The sequence below is a fragment of the Schistocerca nitens genome, chromosome 11 (genome assembly GCF_023898315.1).
Source record: "Schistocerca nitens isolate TAMUIC-IGC-003100 chromosome 11, iqSchNite1.1, whole genome shotgun sequence".
NCBI lineage: Eukaryota > Metazoa > Arthropoda > Insecta > Orthoptera > Acrididae > Schistocerca > Schistocerca nitens.
The window spans coordinates 48,409,583-48,429,849 of record NC_064624.1 but is presented as its reverse complement, the minus strand read 5'-3'; the positions used below and the strand labels follow the sequence as shown (position 1 = coordinate 48,429,849).

The 20,267-nt window shown below is 42.5% G+C and overlaps 1 protein-coding gene across 6 annotated transcripts in view; it reads right to left on the bottom strand.

Moving 5' to 3' along the window:
• The window catches only part of LOC126213402 (zinc finger protein 99-like), a 141,620-nt gene that overhangs the window by 16,166 nt on the left and 105,187 nt on the right, over positions 1 to 20,267 (bottom strand). For 4 of the 6 annotated variants that reach the window (XM_049941116.1, XM_049941120.1, XM_049941118.1 and 1 more), the window contains one exon: positions 18,209 to 18,246. The exons of the other annotated variants lie outside the window; for them this stretch is intronic. In XM_049941116.1, the coding sequence (XP_049797073.1) occupies positions 18,209 to 18,246 (38 nt within the window). The remainder of the gene's footprint in view (positions 1 to 18,208; positions 18,247 to 20,267) is intronic. 6 annotated transcript variants of the gene reach the window in all.

Below are 20,267 nucleotides of genomic sequence, written 5' to 3'. Positions count from 1 at the left end.
TGGTGTATCTGAATAGTATTAATCCAAAGATACAATTTACTATGGAGAAACAGAGAAATGGCAACTAAATTTTTTGGACGTATCAGCAATTAAACAGGCAATGGGATTCTAGGGCACAAGGTGTATACAAAAGAAACACACATCGACTAATACCTCCATAAGCATTCGAACCATCATCCCAGGAAGAAGAGAGGTGTCATTAAAACATTGGTGGACAGAGCTAGTAAGTTTATTTTCAAGTTGATCTAAATCATTTACGAATGGCTGTTAAGAAAAATGGATACGCCGACAACGACATCGTGCGAGCACTTCATCCTAGAAGAGAAGTGTGTGACAACATGCAGCAACAACTGTCAGCTGGAAAAGTTTTTCTTCCATTTATTCACAATATTACGGACCGTATTGGGAAAGTTTTGGCCAACTGAACACAAAAGCAACTGTAGACTGGGATATACCGACAATCAGCTGTACCGAAACATGTTTTTAAGGAAGGTGGTCATGAAATAAAATTTAGTGAGACAAGCGTGTTAGCCAGAACATCGATTATTATGCACGTATGTATAGGAAAGCTATAGAAATTCTGGAACACCACAATGATTTCATCACAAAAGAGGACGTCTTGAAGTTAGACAGGATATTGTGGTCGACTTTGTTCCAATGATGTGACGATCGATTACATTCATTCAAGAATAATGATGTTAGTCAGAGATAGACTTATAGTCTGCCCCACGTGACATATGTTGGTGCCCTCTATGCACACTATATAAATGGGGAATCCATGGCCTGGCAGTCATCGTTTACTCACCTCCGAAGATGTTGGCTGCAGTAGGCAACGAAACGTCAGGAAGAGGTAGTTTTACAGATAGACCATGACATCTGAGATCAGAACTTTTAATTGATCGCTACCCTTACTACCTCACAGGAGCTATCTACTTAAATTTCACTACAAGGTAAACTACTCCGAACAGCAATGAACACTACACCACCAAATGTATTTCATCTATTCTTTGTGAACATGCTTAGGTCTCTTCAAAAATTTCGGCTGAACTTATTTAAATACCTATAACGATTTGAGATTCAGTGCTTTCTGTTAGCACTTTGAGCCCTCGTTCTTTTCTAATGCAACTACGGCAATTTACAGCTACGATACTTACTGTGTTGTATCTACCCTCTTTCGGTGTTCTACTTGCAGCCTTTGAAACTGAAGCACTTTCTGCACTTACCAAATACCCTCTAATTTAAAAAAAGCCCAGTCCCCTCTACACATCTGCATACCCGTGGAACTGCTTCCTTTGTGTAGTTGACTCCTGAGCCATTTAGCTGAATCTGTAAATCCACCACCTTCTGACGCTAGTTGGGGAATCTGCAACCTACACAGCTGCAGAACTGTCTGGGACTCTGATTCAGACTTCACTCCACTCTGTATAGAAGAACCACCTTCAGTTCTGCCCATGATGCTTCAGATGGTGAGCTATGCCTTCATCTCGCACACAAGACTGGCAGTCTTTACTAGCCAGTCACCTGAAACCTGAGAGAACCTCTTCCAATCCAATGTGGCACATATTGTTAGCACCAACGTGAGCCACCACCTACTGCTGTCTATTCCATGTCTTTCATGGCATCCAGAAGCACCCATTTCTTATCTGTAAAGACTCCTCCCAGTATGCACATTGGATTCCTTCCCCTCCTATAGAGTCGTTTCTCTAAATGGTCCCATTACACACCTAACACCGGAGCTTCCAATCACCAGTAATACTACCCTCTGTCCTGCCTTGCACACTGAGAGGCTTTCTCTGGAACATGGCAAGCGACTTCATCTGGCTCATGGATTTCATCAGCCATAGACAGAAATCAAATTGTTCATCAGACGAACTGAGCAGGCTCTCCGATCAGCAAGATGGAAATTCTTTCACTGCCACCCACACACTGGAATGACTTCCCACTCGACCACAAATGAGAGGTTCAAATGGCTCTGAGCACTATGGGACTTACCATCTATGGTCATCAGTCCCCTAGAACTTAGAACTACTTAAACCTAACTAACCTAAGGACAGCACACAACACCCAGTCATTATGAGGCAGAGAAAATCCCTGACCCCGCCGGGAATCGAACCCGGGAATCAGGGCGCGGGAAGCGAGAACGCTACTGCACGACCACGAGCTGCGGACCAAGTGAGAGGTCAATCTCAGTATAGGCAGTACCCAAGGTGACCGCAGCAGTGGACCAATTGGTGGACAACACTACCTGGAGCTGTGAGCGAAGAATCACCAACGTCATTCACATCTGAACACAGCAATTACTATATCTGTCCATACCAGAGTTGGCATAAATAAACAGACATATACGAAGTATAGGAGTTGAAGGTAAGGAACACAGACAACATTTAAAATAAGTCGCTTCTTATGAAAACATGTCAGCTCTCAGTACTCTGATGTACTACTGCTGCTACTATGAGAGCTTCCACTGGATTGGGCGATCTAAGCGCTGCAAGTAACACAAAACAAAGGAGTGATGCAATTCAGCCAGTGGTTCTATGGACCACACAGTTTATAAGGCTTATAAATGTGCCTGATAAATACACACATGTGCACAAAATACGGGATTTGAAGCAAAATAACAATAATAACAATAACAATAATAATACCATTAAAACTATAATAGTAGTAGATGTCGCGAAAATATACTTACAGCAATTGATAAATAATTCGCTCACTTGTGACAAACATCGAAAGGATAAGGACGTCAAGTCATGCATCAAAAGTCCCCATTGTGACCCAATTTAGGTATTAATGCTGACGAGGAGAGAAAATGAGCAATTAAGCTTCTAACAAACACTATATGCTTTCCTTGGAGCAAAGGTGAAGTCGTTGCAGCAGCAGGCATCTGGTGTCAACATAATGCTGTTCAATCAAATCTACTGTTTGAATACCAGTGGGCGTAAGCATGTTACTGTCAGTGTAACATCGAATAGGGAGTTCTAGTATGTGGAATTTCTTGAAAACCATCGATTTTGTGATGAAAAAGTAATATTCGCTTTGCATCAATGACACTGACAATGCAATGTCTCAAAGCAGATGTCAGCCTTGTTCCACAGAAAAGTTTGTCCTCCCCTGATGTTACCAGGTGATCATACCATCTCTGTAGGGGATAGAGTTGGTACAGTTAAAATATTTAACAACAGAGGGAGCACAGATCTACAGGAGCTGATTTTTAACATTTTAATGAAATGCGGTACAGGATGAGCTAGAGTGTTGGCAAAGATGGCAGTCACATATACTACAAGTAATTTACTGTCGATAGCTTGCCAAAATCTCCACTCATTGGAAACTACCATAGCTCGACTCCATGATGCATTCCGTGCATTGATGGAAGTGGAAATGTATGAATCATCATTACCAGATGTGGGCACTGAATTACGATCTAATTTAAGTTTGTTTATATACCCAGCTGTAAGCAAGAGTTTATAAAAACCCTCCATTTCAAAGTACATAAACAGTTACCACTATAACCAAGTGGACGAAACAGTATCACCACAAGGGTTTTTAAATGACTGGTCCTGCAGTGATGAAGGTAGAAACCTGAAGAACGAGACGAATGGACCATTACTTCCTGATATTAGAGGTGCTTTGGTTATTGGGGTTTCATGCTGCGGAAAATAATTACTTTTTACACTGTTGACATATCCTGTGGGAGTCCACTTAGAGCATGTATATATTTTTCAAAAATTCTGTTTCAATCAAAATATCAGCTACTGCAGGAGATTTTGCATGGAGTTAAGGTACTAACATACTAAACTGCCAACAAAAGCAGTGATATTCCACCACCTGAAAACGTAAAACCAAACAGCATATTCATTTTTGGCAACATCTCTGTGGAAAATCAGGATATCCGCCGACATTTCTGCTTAGCTCGGCACATGGAAGTGAATATAATTTATTTGAGCGAGACATACTTAAGCATACCAAAGCTGTTGGTCTGGGATACACCAACCTTATAACAATCGAACAGGACAATCTGAATTTAAAGCATATTTTCCAAGTACACGTAGGAACTGACATGCCACTCAATGAATTCGTTATATGCGAGGATTGCTGGAGTAACTCTCAGTATAGCTTGCTGGTTACAGATCAAACTACTAAACTGAATGAGAGCCAAAACTTCAAAATGATTCTTCAAAAAGGCAATGCACCAAAACGCACCTGTCAGTATATTGTACACTATGTACAAATTTACACGTGTTGCACATTCATTCAGAGGATGCAAAGCACGTGCGTTCGACAAAAAATGGAGGTAATCAACACTAAAGTAATGGAACTGAATGTCTTGTCAAGGAAGGTGCTATGAATGGTGAGGTGTTGATTGCACAAATTCAACAATATGACCTGTGCGTCAACGAGAAAATTGAAGGAGTCAATGTAAAACCAACGCATATGTGGAACAAGAATGTGATAGCTAAGGCACTTCACGCCCATCACCACCACCGACTGTCTCAGAATATACGTAAGTTGTAAACTGTCTCAAAAATGGATGAGTATGCAGCAGCATGTTGTCAAAGGAGTGTAATGTTAAAAACTGGGGTGTGGAAGACAATTTGACAGAAGTTACTTTCGTGAAAGTTAGGTCAACTGCAACGAGACCAGTGTCCCTCAGCAACATTTCAGCCAGTAACTGACAGGCTGAAAGAGCTGTCATGGACTATGGATGAAACCAGGAGGAGGAGGAGGAGTGCCGAGTTAAGAAAGAACATATGAGGTCATCAGGGCAAAACCGTATTTGTTAGGTAAGCACTCAATATGTTTAAGCAAGAAGGCTATAAGAATTGGGAACAAGGAATCTGAAAGATTGCCTATGCTGTTACAGTTAATAATTTTGAAAATGTCGACTGTTAAAAATATACCCTGAAACTAGAAAAACACGTGGTCCAATATCACATATGACCAGTGTTGTTGTGGTCTGTTGTTGTGGTCTTCAGTCCTGAGACTGGTTTGATGCAGCTCTCCATGCTACTCTATCCTGTGCAAGCTTCTTCATCTCCCAGTACCTACTGCAACCTACATCCTTCTGAATCTGCTTAGTGTATTGATCTCTTGGTCTCCCTCTACGATTTTTACCCTCCACGCTGCCCTCCAATGCTAAATTTGTGATCCCTTGATGCCTCAAAACATGTCCTACCAACCGATCCCTTCTTCTAGTCAAGTTGTGCCACAAACTTCTCTTCTCCCCAATCCTATTCAATACCTCCTCACTAGTTACGTGATCTACCCACCTTATCTTCAGCATTCTTCTGTAGCACCACATTTCGAAAGCTTCTATTCTCTTCTTGTCCAAACTGGTTATCGTCCATGTTTCACTTCCATACATGGCTACACTCCATACGAATACTTTCAGAAACGACTTCCTGACACTTAAATCTATACTCGATGTTAACAAATTTCTCTTCTTCAGAAACGATTTCCTTGCCATTGCCAGTCTACATTTTATATCCTCTCTACTTCGACCATCATCAGTTATTTTACTCCCTAAATAGCAAAACTCCTTTACTACTTTAAGTGTCTCATTTCCTAATCTAATCCCCTCAGCATCACCCAATTTAATTTGACTACATTCCATTATCCTCGTTTTGCTTTTGTTGATGTTCATCTTATATCCTCCCTTCAAGACACCATCCATTCCGTTCAACTGCTCTTCCAAGTCCTTTGCTGTCTCTGACAGAATTACAATGTCATCGGCGAACCTCAAAGTTTTTACTTCTTCTCCATGAATTTTAATACCTACTCCGAATTTTTCTTTTGTTTCCTTTACTGCTTGCTCAATATACAGATTGAATAACATCGGGGAGAGGCTACAACCCTGTCTCACTCCTTTCCCAACCACTGCTTCCCTTTCATGCCCCTCGACTCTTATAACTGCCATCTGGTTTCTGTACAAATTGTAAATAGCCTTTCGCTCCCTGTATTTTACCCCTGCCACCTTCAGAATTTCAAAGAGAGTATTCCAGTTAACGTTGTCAAAAGCTTTCTCTAAGTCTACAAATGCTAGAAACGTAGGTTTGCCTTTTCTTAATCTTTCTTCTAAGATAAGTCGTAAGGTTAGTATTGCCTCACGTGTTCCAACATTTCTACAGAATCCAAACTGATCTTCCCCGAGGTCCGCTTCTACCAGTTTTTCCATTCGTCTGTAAAGAATTCGCGTTAGTATTTTGCAGCTGTGACTTATTAAACTGATAGTTCGGTAATTTTCACATCTGTCAACACCTGCTTTCTTTGGTATTGGAATTATTATATTCTTCTTGAAGTCTGTGGGTATTTCGCCAGTCTCATACATCTTGCTCACCAGACGGTAGAGTTTTGTCATGACTGGCTCTCCCAAGGCCATCAGTAGTTCTAATGGAATGTTGTCTACTCCCGGGGCCTTGTTTCGACTCAGGTCTTTCAGTGCTCTGTCAAACTCTTCAGATGACCAACGCATGTAAAACCCCAAAAGGATGAATGGAAGTCTCATAGAGCGACAAATACAGGATTTTAACTGAACCAGCATCAGCAGCTCCACCTAGTGCAGGTAAAATAGTCGAAGTTCAGCCTGAAACACTAAACAGTCTACATCTAGAATATATAAATTATGGTAACTAAATGGAATCATAGATCGATTACGACTGTTTACAGCTTTAGCTGGTGCAGAGATTGCAGATCACATGAACAAAATATTATCGATCTTACCTGGGCTACGAAAATTATGCATCGTCGAGTAAGTGTGGAGAGAGTTGTTCATGAGCTTTACAGACCTGCATGCAGAATATATCTGATAATACGAGGAATGGATTATGCATGGCAGACTGATCTCTTGGATATGCAAAACTACTTACAATCAAATAATGGCGTCAAGTACGTCTCGCAGTCACAGACATATTCCAATTTCGCTTGGGCCTTACCTTTGAGTGTAAAGACAGGGAAGGAGGTTTGAGAGGTTTCTGAACAGTTGTTGCAGACAGGACTAAATCGACTGTCCATCAACCTTGAAGACAGATGATGGAAGGGAATTTTACGATAGACATTTCAAAGCAGAATTCGAATTAAGTGGGATAAACCACTACTCAACATTCTCATATTTGGAAACTAGTATTGCCAAATGGTTGAACTGGACCATCAAAAATGGAATGTGGAAGCAATTTAATCTTCAATGTATGTGCAAATGGCTGAACATACAGCCAAAAATCATCGACGAGTATAATCGCATTATTCACCACAGAATTAAGAGCAAACCTATTGAAGTCACAAAGGAATTACAGGAAAGCTTTGAACCCGTTATGTTCCTCATTGAGCAGGTCATATGATGTCAAAGGAACAGGGCATTGATGAAATGGCTTAGTTTCTCATCAAAGCTCAACAGCTGAGTGAACACCCACAATTTGCTATGTAATTCGAAAAGCAAAGCTGAAACCATGCAGTAGTGTGACATGAGTGCCATGAAACGTATCAACAAAGTCGGAGGTGGTATTCCCGAGAATCTGCCATCAGAAGTGTATATCTCTGGATACAATTTCTGTGGAGCTGGAACAAAACTAAAATAGCACCTAGCTTATGGTGATAAGGGCTTTAATGCATTGGACAATGTATACAAAGTGCACATCATTGCCTACACTACAGACAAAGATCACCGTATTGCAGAGCAAATATTCATTGATAAGGCTACACAGGTATGTCAGGGAACAGATATTCATGCAGCACAAGCTATTTCTGAATAAGTGGTTGATACGGAAATGTTTGCTCGAACTTAAATGGGGTACTGGACAAACCTTCAAGCATTACTGAATTAAGTTCACTGTATACTAAAGAAGAGGAAAAGCCTATGGGATATTTAAAAGATTGGTGAAAGCTGCAAACGGTGCCTTTCGGCAGAAAGAAGGAAGGAAATGATGTGGTAAAACGCCCACATTCCTACAAAAATCAAAGACAGCTGGTGGAATAATTCTGTTTCTGATACCTGCATTTGCTGGGCTGTCAGCTACTGGTTTCATTAGCTAGGAGAGCTGATATAATTCAAGCAGTACAGAACGCCCGAAAAAGCGAAAAGTAATTACAAGCAGCTGAAAGGCATAATATGACCATGGAGGCCATTGCTATAGGTAAAGGCCTATATTTACATGGCTTTGGTTGTACATAAAGGCCCACAGCAATGATACTGGAAAAAAGGATTAATAACACAGATCTGGTTAAACTCGTCAGCAAACTTAAAATCACGAGATTTTACAGCGTGTTTATAAAGGATACATTGCCTAAGACAATGTGGAAACCCAAGAAACATGGAACTGTCAATTTAGATGTTGTTTGGGGTATGGAGCTCTTGGTGATTTAAGGCCACCTGAAGAACTGTGTTGTCACTTGACCAATAGGAACCAGCTGATGTACAATGTTCGACGCTACCATGACTTCAGTTCATACCTCTGAGGATATTTCTGCATGATATTTTTCCTGAAAATTGCATAAAAACAAGCAGTATGCAAGTCTCCACGTCATTTGAATCTGCGATGAAATTATGTTCACTCTAATCCTAATTGGTTTAAATTGAAAGCAAACTACTTTCCTCCAATATATGTGCAGGGGGTAGCAATGTACAGCATTGACTGGCTGGAAACATACGAAAGCATAGCTAACGTCACTGAATTAATAATAAATTGCATCTAGAGAATTGGGAAGTTGTGTCAATGCCTCTTGGCACTTGCAACACTGACAATTCACATGTATACTTGAAACGTTTTGTTAAGGGATTTGAGGTATGAGGTGAAGGCAAACGTTAATATGTTTAAATAAAAGATAGAAACAAAACACATTGCGGACTTCAGTCACAAATATTTAATAGGATGGCTACTAGGTTTCTCAGAGGGACAAGTGATGGTGCATAATACTGATAAAATTTCTGAGTTATCAACTGGTGAACCGACTGCCAGTCAGTACAATTCGTGTAGAGTGTAATATTGTAATGAATTTTGTACCTCGACGACAGATTAGTCCATATTATTTATGCGTTTTTTCCTATAGTGAGTCTTGCTTACAAAAGTGAAGAAAATGACGTCCACAATGAATATGGGCTGCTACATGAAGCCAAGGTGGCGAAGGGTTCACAACCATCAGGAATGTGGCAGGTACTGTGAAATTAAGCTGCAAAGCAGAAGCCAAAAGTGAACTCCACGAGGTAACTGAGATGAATGGCATGACCCATACTAGAAGATAAGGGAGTCATGGAATAAGAGGGAATAAGGTGAGTGGTCAGGCGTCAAAGAGAAACGGCATGCCTATCCACTGAGGACATCATGCCAGTATGACTAGTTGTTCAGCATATTCTGCATAGACTCTCAACCGGGCTCGCGTAAAAGCCACCAGTGGTGAAACATATTCCATGATGGTGGAGCGTGTTAAGACAGCAAATGATGAACAGAAGTGCAGAGGAATGAACTAAACACCCACAGTCTAGTTATGAATGGACATGGGATAAAAAAATGGAGGAGGGTGGTCTCATCCGCTCCCCTGGAAGTACCACTTATGAGATGTAGGACACTGAGGAACTGGGTACCATGTACAGCTAGGTAAGAATACATGGGAGGACCAAGTAAGTTTCCTATCAGATATTAGCTACAGGAATTTTCTAGTTTCAATGAATGGAAGAACGAAAGGTGCAAGATGTAAAGATGGTGTAAGAAACTCATTACGCAGCCAAATATTCATACAAAAGGTTTTGGCAGTGGAAAAGTGAAAGCCACTGTCCATGCTTCACGAGAAAAGAAGATAGGAACGACGCTGAAGACGCCACACATGGAGACACGTTTGTGTGGAACTGTAACAGAGTGTAAAATCCTTGGCGAAAAGGGAGCTGAGACGCCTGTTGGTGATTCCATAATATGGTTACTTGGGATAGCAAAGACAATGATACCCAGGACGAGCATTCAGGCAACCCGTTTTCGTGGATAAATGTGTGTGACAAGTCAAACCATATAAACCTTTAGACAACTTTGTCTTTCAAAACTTCCTCTAGTAAATGGGGCAGACAGCTTCTAAAGTCCCAAATGTACGGACTACAGAGGATACCAGCCCTCTAGCAGATGTATCAGGACGATGGTTCAAAATGTGGAGAGCATATCTCCCCAAGCGAATCATATCGCTGCATGCCTCAGTCCACCAGGGACCAAGACACACTACAGTAAACTTGAAGTAAACGGTATGGAACATTCTTCGGCGATAAGGATAACATTTGGAAGATACTTTACGTGGTCTTCACAGCTGTATAAAGGTCGTGAGGGAGGGGTATAGCCTCCAGTCGGCCTTAGGATGTCAAAGTTAGCGTAAGGAGGGCTATGCGTGAAGTGTTCAGTGAATTCGAAAGTAAAATTCTATGTACCGATTTGACAGAAAACCCTAGGAAGTTCTGGTCTTACGTTAAATCAGTAAGTGTATCGAAAAAGCATATCCTGACACTCTGGGATGATGATGGCCTTGAAACAGAGGATGACACACTTAAAGCTGAAATACTAAACACCTTTTTCCAAAGCTGTTTCACAGACGAAGACCGCACTGCAGTTCCTTCTCTAAATCCTCGCACGAACGAAAGTGTAGCTGACATCGAAATAAGTATCCAAGGAATAGAAAAGCAACTGAAATCACTCAACACAGGAAAGTCCACTGGACCTGACAAGATACCAATTCGATTCTACACAGAGTACATGAAAGAACTTGCCCCATTTCTAACAGCCCTGTACAGCAAGTCTCTAGAGGAATGGAAGGTTCCAAATGATTGGAAAAGAGCACAGGTAGCCCCAGTTTTCAAGAAGGGTCGTCGAGCAGAAGCGCAAAACTATAGGCCTATATCTCTGACATCGATCTCTTGTAGAATTTTAGAACATGTTTTTTGCTCGTGTATTATGTCATTTCTGGAAACCCAGAATCTACTCTGTAGGAATCAACATGGATTCCGGAAACAGCGATCGTGTGAGACCCAACTCGCTTTATTTGTTCATGAGACCCAGAAAACATTAGACACAGGCTCCCAGGTAGATGCCATTTTCCTTGACTTCCAGAAGGCGTTCGATACAGTTCTGCATTGTCGCCTGATAAAGTAAGAGCCTACGGAATATCAGACCAGCTGTGTGGCTGGATTGAAGAGTTTTTAGCAAACAGAACACAGCATGTTGTTCTCAATGGAGAGACGTCTACAGACAAAGTAGCCTCTGGCGTGCAACAGGGGAGTGTTATGGGACCATTGCATTTCACAATATGTATAAATGACCTAGTAGTGTCTGAAGTTCCATGCAGATGATGCTGTAGTATACAGAGAAGTTGCAGCATTAGAAAATTGCAGCGAAATGCAGGAAGATCTGCAGCAGATAGGCACATGGTGCAGGGAGTGGCAACTGACCTCTAACATAGACACACATAATGTATTGCGAATACATAGAAAGAAGGATCCTTTATTGTATGATTATATGATGGCGGAACAAACACTGGTAGCAGTTACTTCTGTACAATGTCTGGGAGTATGTGTACGGAACGATCTGAAGTGGAATGATCATATAAAATTAATTGTTGGTAAGGCGGGTGCCAGGTTGAGATTCATTGGGAGAGTCCTTAGAAAATGTAGTCCATCAACAAAGGAGGTGGCTTACAAAACACTCGTTCGACCTATACTCGAGTATTGCTCATCAGTGTGGGATCCGTACCAGGTCAGGTAGACAGAGGAGATAGAGAACATCCAAAGAAGAGCGGCGCGTTTCATCACAGGGTAATTTGATAAGCATGATAGCGTTATGGAGATGTTTAGCAAAATCAAGTGGCAGACTCTGCAAGAGAGGCGCTCTGCATCACGGTGTAGCTTGCTGTCCAGGTTTCGAGAGGGTGCGTTTCTGGATGAGGTATCGAATATATTATTGCTTCCCCCTACTTATACCTCCCAAGGAGATCACGAATGTAAAATTAGAGAGATTCGAGCGCGCACGGAGGCTTTCCGGCAGTCCTTCCTGCGAACCATACGTGACTGGAACAGAAAAGGGAGGTAATGACAGTGGCACGTAAAGTGCCCACCGCCACACACCATTGGGTGGCTTGCGGAGTATAATGTAGATGTAGAAATTTGCCAATTGGATTTGCACTCAGGTGGGGTAGGAGTCGGCGCATGGATGCACACAGGAAGTGATCACTTCAATATGTGTCAGAGGGAATGGGTCATTTCAGGTTGATACAGCGCGCGCCGCTATCATGTGATCTTGTTTTGAGCGCGCACTATAATCGATTATAGTTCGCTGTTCTAGTGCTGGTGGGGCTCCGGTGGTGATTTGCTATTACGTCGCTGGCGTGTGTTCGTGGTGGCTGGTGGAAAGTGAGAGGGTAGTCTGTTTCTGGATATTGCACGGAACGTGAAGTTCGCTCTGCCTGACCTGCTGGTGACTAGCGCTAAGGTGGTTGTACCTCGCAATATGAGCAGAGTGGTCTGGGGCGGATCAACTTGCTGCTGTGCTGGCCATGCGGTAGTGATTAATTGGCGTCGGGGTACTTGTTCTGCCTGCCTGTCCGATGTGGAGGTCCGGTGGGGTCCTGTGATACTCTGGCCTGGAGACAACCAGTTGCTAAATTTTGGAGTCGTATGCCAGGTTAGGGTGTGAGCACGGTTGGCTCGTCAGATTTTCCGCTGGAAGCTCCAGCTGCGGTTTCTGAACTTCATTCTGACGTGGGACGGCGTTATTGGAACTTTATGCTGTGTGTGTGTGTGTGTGTGTGTGTGTGTGTGTGTGTGTGTGGCACATTACGATATTCATTGGTACTAATTTATTTGCTCAACTGGAGTATCTTTTGTTTATACCACTGAGTGGGTCGTTACCCACGCGGTCTGCTCAGCGTAACCTTTGGTGGTGCCTGTATGTTCCTTTTTGAAGGAATTCATGTTGGTGGATCCTGTTAACTGCCCGGAGTTGCGTTCATGTATGGTATACACTCCTGGAAATGGAAAAAACAACACATTGTCACCGGTGTGTCAGACCCACCATACTTGCTCCGGACACTGCGAGAGGGCTGTACAAGCAATGATCACACGCACGGCACAGCGGACACACCAGGAACCGCGGTGTTGGCCGTCGAATGGCGCTAGATGCGCAGCATTTGTGCACCGCCGCCGTCAGTGTCAGCCAGTTTGCCGTGGCATACGGAGCTCCATCGCAGTCTTTAACACTGGTAGCATGCCACGACAGCATGGACGTGAACCGTATGTGCAGTTGACGGACTTTGAGCGAGGGCGTATAGTGGGCATACAGGAGGCCGGGTGGACGTACCGCCGAATTGCTCAACACGTGGGGCGTGAGGTCTCCACAGTACATCGATGTTGTCGCCAGTGGTCGGCGGAAGGTGCACGTGCCCGTCGACCTGGGACCGGACTGCAGCGACACACGAATGCATGCCAAGACCGTAGGATCCTACGCAGTGCCGTAGGGGACCGCACCGCCACTTCCCAGCAAATTAGGGACACTGTTGCTTCTGGGGTATCGGCGAGGACCATTCGCAACCGTCTCCATGAAGCTGGGCTACGGTCCCGCACACCGTTAGGCCGTCTTCCGCTCACGCCCCAACATCGTGCAGCCCGCCTCCAGTGGTGTCGCGACAGGCATGAATGGAGGGACGAATGGAGACGTGTCGTCTTCAGCGATGAGAGTCACTTCTGCCTTGGGGCCAATGATGGTCATATGCGTCTTTGGCGCCGTGCAGGTGAGCGCCACAATCAGGACTGCATACGACCGAGGCACACAGGGCCAACACCCGGCATCATGGTGTGGGGAGCAATCTCCTACACTGGCCGTACACCACTGGTGATCGTCGAGGGGACACTGAATAGTGCACGGTACATCCAAACCGTCATCGAACCCATCGTTCTACCATTCCTAGACTGGCAAGGGAACATGCTGTTCCAACAGGACAATGCACGTCCGCATGTATCCCGTGCCACCCAACGTGCTCTAGAAGGTGTAAGTCAACTACCCTGGCCAGCAAGATCTCCGGATCTGTCCCCCATTGAGCATGTTTGGGACTTGATGAAGCGATGTCTCATGCGGTCTGCACGTCCAGCACGAACGCTGGTCCAACTGAGGCGCCAGGTGGAAATGGCATGGCAAGTCGTTCCACAGGACTACATCCAGCATCTCTACGATCGTCTCCATGGGAGAATAGCAGCCTGCATTGCTGCGAAAGGTGGATATACACTGTACTAGTGCCGACATTGTGCATGCTCTGTTGCCTGTGTCTATGTGACTGTGGTTCTGTCAGTGAGATCATGTGATGTATCTGACCCCAGGAATGTGTCAATAAAGTTTCCCCTTCCTGGGACAATGAATTCACGGTGTTCTTATTTCAATTTCCAGGAGTGTATTTGGCATTTGACATGTTAGGTAAAGTCTGCCTAAGGAAGGCGGTTTTGGACAGTATACGCATAGTGAATTACTTCTGCTTAGTATATATGGTCTTCTGGGACCTGAACAACACGATCTCGTCAATTTTGTTTGTGTCACAGCATTTAGTGGTATGTTCCGTATTTTTATCTTACTGTGTTATTATTAACTTGGTGGAATAGTCGCGTTTGGTGTTGTTAAGGCACTTCTAAGACTGTGGTTTGGCTATTTATGTGTGCTTGGCTTTTATTGTTTTGTTTATTAAGATTTGTGTGTGTTGGCTTCTGGCACCTGTTAAGAGTGCCTGAGTTAACGGCGCTGTGGTTATCATGTGCTGTCGGGATGTTATATTGTTATTCCATTTTTTAATTTTATCTTGTGTTGATATTTTCTGTCGTGTGTTACAAAACATAACCAACATGCGTATGTGATGGGCAGTTGTGGGAGGCATGTTGGGGAGCTCTCAGCATTTATTTCGGGGACCGTTTCTAGTGGGAAGGCTCTGAAGTGTGAGAGCTCGGCCATCTGTGATTGTGTTGGGAGTTGCCCTTGCCCTTTGGTTGTATCAAATTATTATTTTGTTATTATATTTATTGGTTGTGTGTTGCGCTTCTTTTATTTTATGGTGCCAAGTGCCATTATCTTTCTCAAAGTTCTTTTATATAAATGATTTTAAATTGTAATGCCAAGTTAACTTATTATTGGATCTTGGTCTGTGTTGTAAAATCTTTTAAAGCACCATTGTAATTTGTTCTTGCAGAATAAATTTCTCTTATTTTATGGTGCCAAGTTGCCATTATTATTAATGTTTTTTAGTTTATTGCTGCTCTTAATGTTTTCCATATTTATGGTGCCAACTGTCATCATTCTTGAAGGTTTTCGTAAATGATCTTAAGTTGTATTGCCAAGTTAACTTATTATTGGATTTTGTCTCTCGGCTAAACTCTAAAAGCTGTTTGGGGATTATTGGGTGGAAATCCTTGGATAGTTGTCCTATAAGAACACACATTCCAAAGATGACAGGCGAGCTGGACAGTGCAGAACGAGAAGTCCAAATGGTAAGAAATGTGCATGGAATCTGAAAGGAACGTGGGTGCTCTAGTGGTAAGAGATGATTCAGAAGGTCAGCTAAGAGGGAACCTCTTGGACAGGTTCTCTAAGAGCCCCAAAGCAGATGGTGGGCAGTGAAGTTGCCAAGCAGCAAAAAGGAGTGAGGGAGCTGACCAAATGAGCTAGGGTAAGTCCGACTTGGTAACAGCAAATGATGGAGAGGTGTAGATGTTGCAAAGAGAAAAGGTGAAATGAGGAAGGGCAATGCTGACTGCAACAGCTAGCAGTCGCATGTTAAATGAGATGGATGGCCAGCATGGCTCCCACATGAGGTGGAATGCTGTCCTTGGAGGTAAAGGTCACAGAGGACCAGAAAGAAACATGAAACGTCAAATGGGTTGTGAGGATAATTTTTTTTCTTGGAAGCAGAAAACAAGCGGACACTGCAATTCCAAGAGCAGCTGTAATCCCTCCTGGGATTTAATGCCATGAATTTTCCATTGCAGAAGTCATAATGGGGATTGGGGAAGAGGGAACAAATGAAGATTAGTGACCTTGGTGGCTGCTGAGTGCAAGCCTTCAAAAATCCACTGTTACAGGGGGAAGAGGCTGAAGTATCCTGTTCCATGAGATCTACAAACATATTGGCACTCTCCCTGGGTCAGTCTGAATTCCACAGCAGAAAATCAGTAGGCAGTGGGCACCAGCAAAATGGAGGTCAGCCAGGTAAGGGTACATATGCCAACACCACTGAAGTGGATCTCCAAGTCAGGGAAGGAGAAGACCATTTGTTTTTGTTAGAGTTCTTAGAACTTTCTAGTTGACAGATGAAGAGTATGTTTTTAGCTGTAGAAAGTCTTTGCAGGAGTATTGCTTTTGTCCTTTCAGCCTGATAGTTGTGTAGCACGTGATTCTGCCACCAAATGTAAAGATCTGATTGCTTGTTGCGTAGCTGTAGTAGGAGACAGGGATGCTATTGTGACCTGTGTGATTTCACTACTGCAACACTGACTTGAAGTTGGAAGTCTTCGTGGGCATATCCTCCGTTATGCACGGCATAGCAAAAATGGCACTGTAAATGCCAGATGGAAAATGCACGGATTTCGACTAGCTAACAATTTCAAGTGACAGGGTGGGGTTTAATGGCCTTCAATCAGATCTCCTGGATGCTTGCTCATTAAGACACTTGGGACATTCACGGGATTACAATTAATACAGCAGAGAGGAGGCGAACAGCTGCCCTCGTGAGCATCTCTGCCAAAAGTAACACACTTGGCCATGTTTTGACTGGATACACGTTTTATCATAATGTTGACACTTGTATGAACGCATCTGGTTTGGAATGTATGGTTGGACTGTGATTACTTCACAGCCTCCCTTAATCTTTGAGGCAAAAACTACTCGAGCAAATGGTAGAAAATGAGTGCATGTGGGTCCACAGCTCATGGTCGTGCAGTAGCGTTCTCGCTTCCCGCGCCCGGGTTCCCGGGTTCGATTCCCGGCGGGGTCAGGGATTTTCTCTGCCTCGTGAAGACTGGGTGTTGTGTGCTGCCCTTAGGTTAGTTACGTTTAAGTAGTTCTAAGTTCTAGGGGACTGATGACCATAGATGTTAAGTCCCATAGTGCTCAGAGACATTTGAATTATTTTTTTTTTTAGTGCATGTGGGCATTAAGTTTGCATCCATCTTTATCATAAATGAGAAAAATTTCACAGAGTCTCCAACTGCAACACCTTCCAGAATAAGGCATGCATTAACTGTAGCAAAGAAATGACCCTCTTCAGTATGTGACACCATGAGGAACCAAGGTGCATTTGGGAGGGCCTTCAAATCTATAGCCTCATTTTGTTTATGTTTAGTAGACACACGCTAAGATGGTGATTGATACATTGCAAAAGAATCCCCCATGATTGCCAACATCTCCAATGGCATGCTCTTTCCAACTGGGAACCCCCTCAGAGGGGGATTCACCCACCGTAACTGATTGTTCGCACCTCAGGTCACACCCCCCAAACTCCTGACAGAGGGACCAATTGGCATTTGGGAAGGTAACAGCTCAGTCACTCACCCTTCTGGGCCTGATCTGTATCAGAGGGTACGAGAACCCTACCCGTTGACCTGGAGCTGCCAATTATGCATTACCTTGTCACCTGTAATGTGTCTGATGAATGGGACAGCCTTCAGGAACACACCAGGACGAAGGAGAAACAAAGAGAATGAGGATTCACCAGTTAAGTCTCCACAGCCTTACTGAAAGTGGCACCAGCTACTTATGTTTCTTCTTGATGGTGGTCTGTAAACCACTACAAGCTTGTGCATTACCTGAGCACCACTGTGGCACCGAATTGAGAGAGGTGTTCAACACTATATTCATTAATCTGAAAGGCTGGGAATCAGCTCCAATTTTTGGATATATAGCCATTCACCCTTTCGTCTAACTTGTTCTACTGCAGTATGATATTAGCTTGTGCCCATCAAGATGAATCTGTTGAATTTAAGTGATTTCATGTGACATTCTGCATTAAACACAATACAGCTGCTGATATGCCACCTGAAATTTTATTTTCCTGTATGGATATCAGACATTTGCTCTATTTATCTAGGAATAGTCACATAACGGTTGTTGCAAAGAATAGTATTAATGAATCATTACAGTAGTGCATTTTATAATTGAAGTACTCTCACAATTAATAAACAAAAATTTATATTTCTGAGAAAGTTCTGCAGTGAATTATGAAAACTTACCTTGCAATATCAGATGCACATCTTATTGAGGTTTCCACCTGAAATATTTGAAGAAATGGCCAGTGATTTACAACTGATGAGACAGTAAATACATAGAATTCTATTAACGCCCACCAACATGTGATTGGTCCACAAAATGCTGCAAGTTAGGCTCGAAAATATCATTTAAGAGGACATGATAAACTGTTGCAGTTAATGAAACAGAATGTTAGTAAGAATTCATTCTCCATTTTCTCACTGTCTTCAGTACTGTAAATAACTACACAAGCCAGTAATTTGGTTGTAGCCATACTTCCTACTAGACACTTCACAAAGGAAAGTGACCAATAACATCTTTAATCTGTTATGCACTTACACTTTGTGTAAAGTTTTCTTTCACTTTTTTTCTGTTATGAAAACTGCCATGCACTGACAGATGAATCCATCATCGTAAGTGACACATTTGGACCTTTGTGCTCTGGGCAGCCCAGACCAACTTGCAGAGGTGAGGAGTGACTCGTAAACCCAACCTTAAGTTAACACCCAGAACTACATACAGGCTTGGACCATTAAATATACAAACATTAATAAATATTGGCAAACTCAAAATAGTTTCACACATTGTAAATGGACAAGTTAAAATTGGCATTACAAAATATCACATTCACTGATGAAGAAATACCACAATCAGAGAACTGTAGATTCTTCACAGAGAACACAGGGAAGAAATTCGCGAAACTACTACAGAACTAGGCTCTGCATTCATAAATGGCAATTATGTTGCAAACGGTGCCAAATTTTTTGGGAGGACAACGGTTCAATCCCACACCCGACCATCCGGATTTAGGTTTTCCATGATTTCCCTAAATCACTCCAGGCAAATGCCGGGATGGTTCCATTGAAAGGGCATGGCCGACTTCCTTCCCCATCCTTTCCTAATCCGATTAGACCAATGACCTCGCTGTTTGGCCTCTTCCCCCAAACAATCCAAAATCCAAATTTTTCATTACCTCCAGAAGTCTCTCTCCCTGCAATAATTCAATATTTAGGTGAGAGGTACACAATAATTAATGCACATGCACCAATAGATCAGGATAACAATGCAGAAGGTAAAACAGTCCTCAGAACAATGTTGAGAAGCATCTGATGAAGTTCCAGAGGAAAACATACAGATTTTATTTAACTTTTATCCTCAGACTGGCACAGAATGGAGATGAGAACATTATCTGCCCAAACTGCTATTAAATGAATTTATTCACAACTGGAATTTTGACTGTTATGCCATTCTCAAGTGACAGCTTACTATGAACTAAGTCAGTGTTATTAAATGTCATGCCTAGTGCTTGGGGAGTGGATATTAAGATGTGCAGTACGACATGACTTTGATAGAAATTAGTACATGAAGTACTACCAATTTCTAGGCATACAGATTACAAAGACTCCCATCTTGTAAAGAAAATGGAATTTGTAAACATGGTTAACACAAAAGTATTACCTCAAAAGTATTACCTCAAAAGGAATTATAAAGGATTCAGACATCACACTGAGCTACCACTTGAGAATTGTACAACTGCCAAATTAATTTTAAATAAGTACATTCCATATCAGCCCTGGTAGAAAATGTTTTCATTTATGAATGTCTGCCTGACTAGATGTAAGAAAAAAGGAAAACTGCAAAGAAAAAGACATTTAGCATACACCACTAAAAAGATACGAGGACAACAATAATATGATTTGAGAATATCAGACAGCTTGTGTGCCAGTAACAAAGCACAATTCCGAAAAGATGATGAATTCCAGAGTCAGACATAGATATCTGTTGAAATTGACCATTACCACTGAATAATAAAAGTAAGATTCCTGGCCTAGAAAACTGATAACCATGTTCACATAAGATTCAATGAAATTCCATGAAAAGTTCAAGGAGACAACAGCAGAATTCTAAAATACAAGATATATCAGAGATGGCTTAGGACAGGATGGTCCTGTGAAGGCCAAATTGATAGAGGACTAAAGGAGCAAAATACTATTGGAATACATCTGTAACATTTTAGAAGGCTTATGACTATAAAGCAAGAAT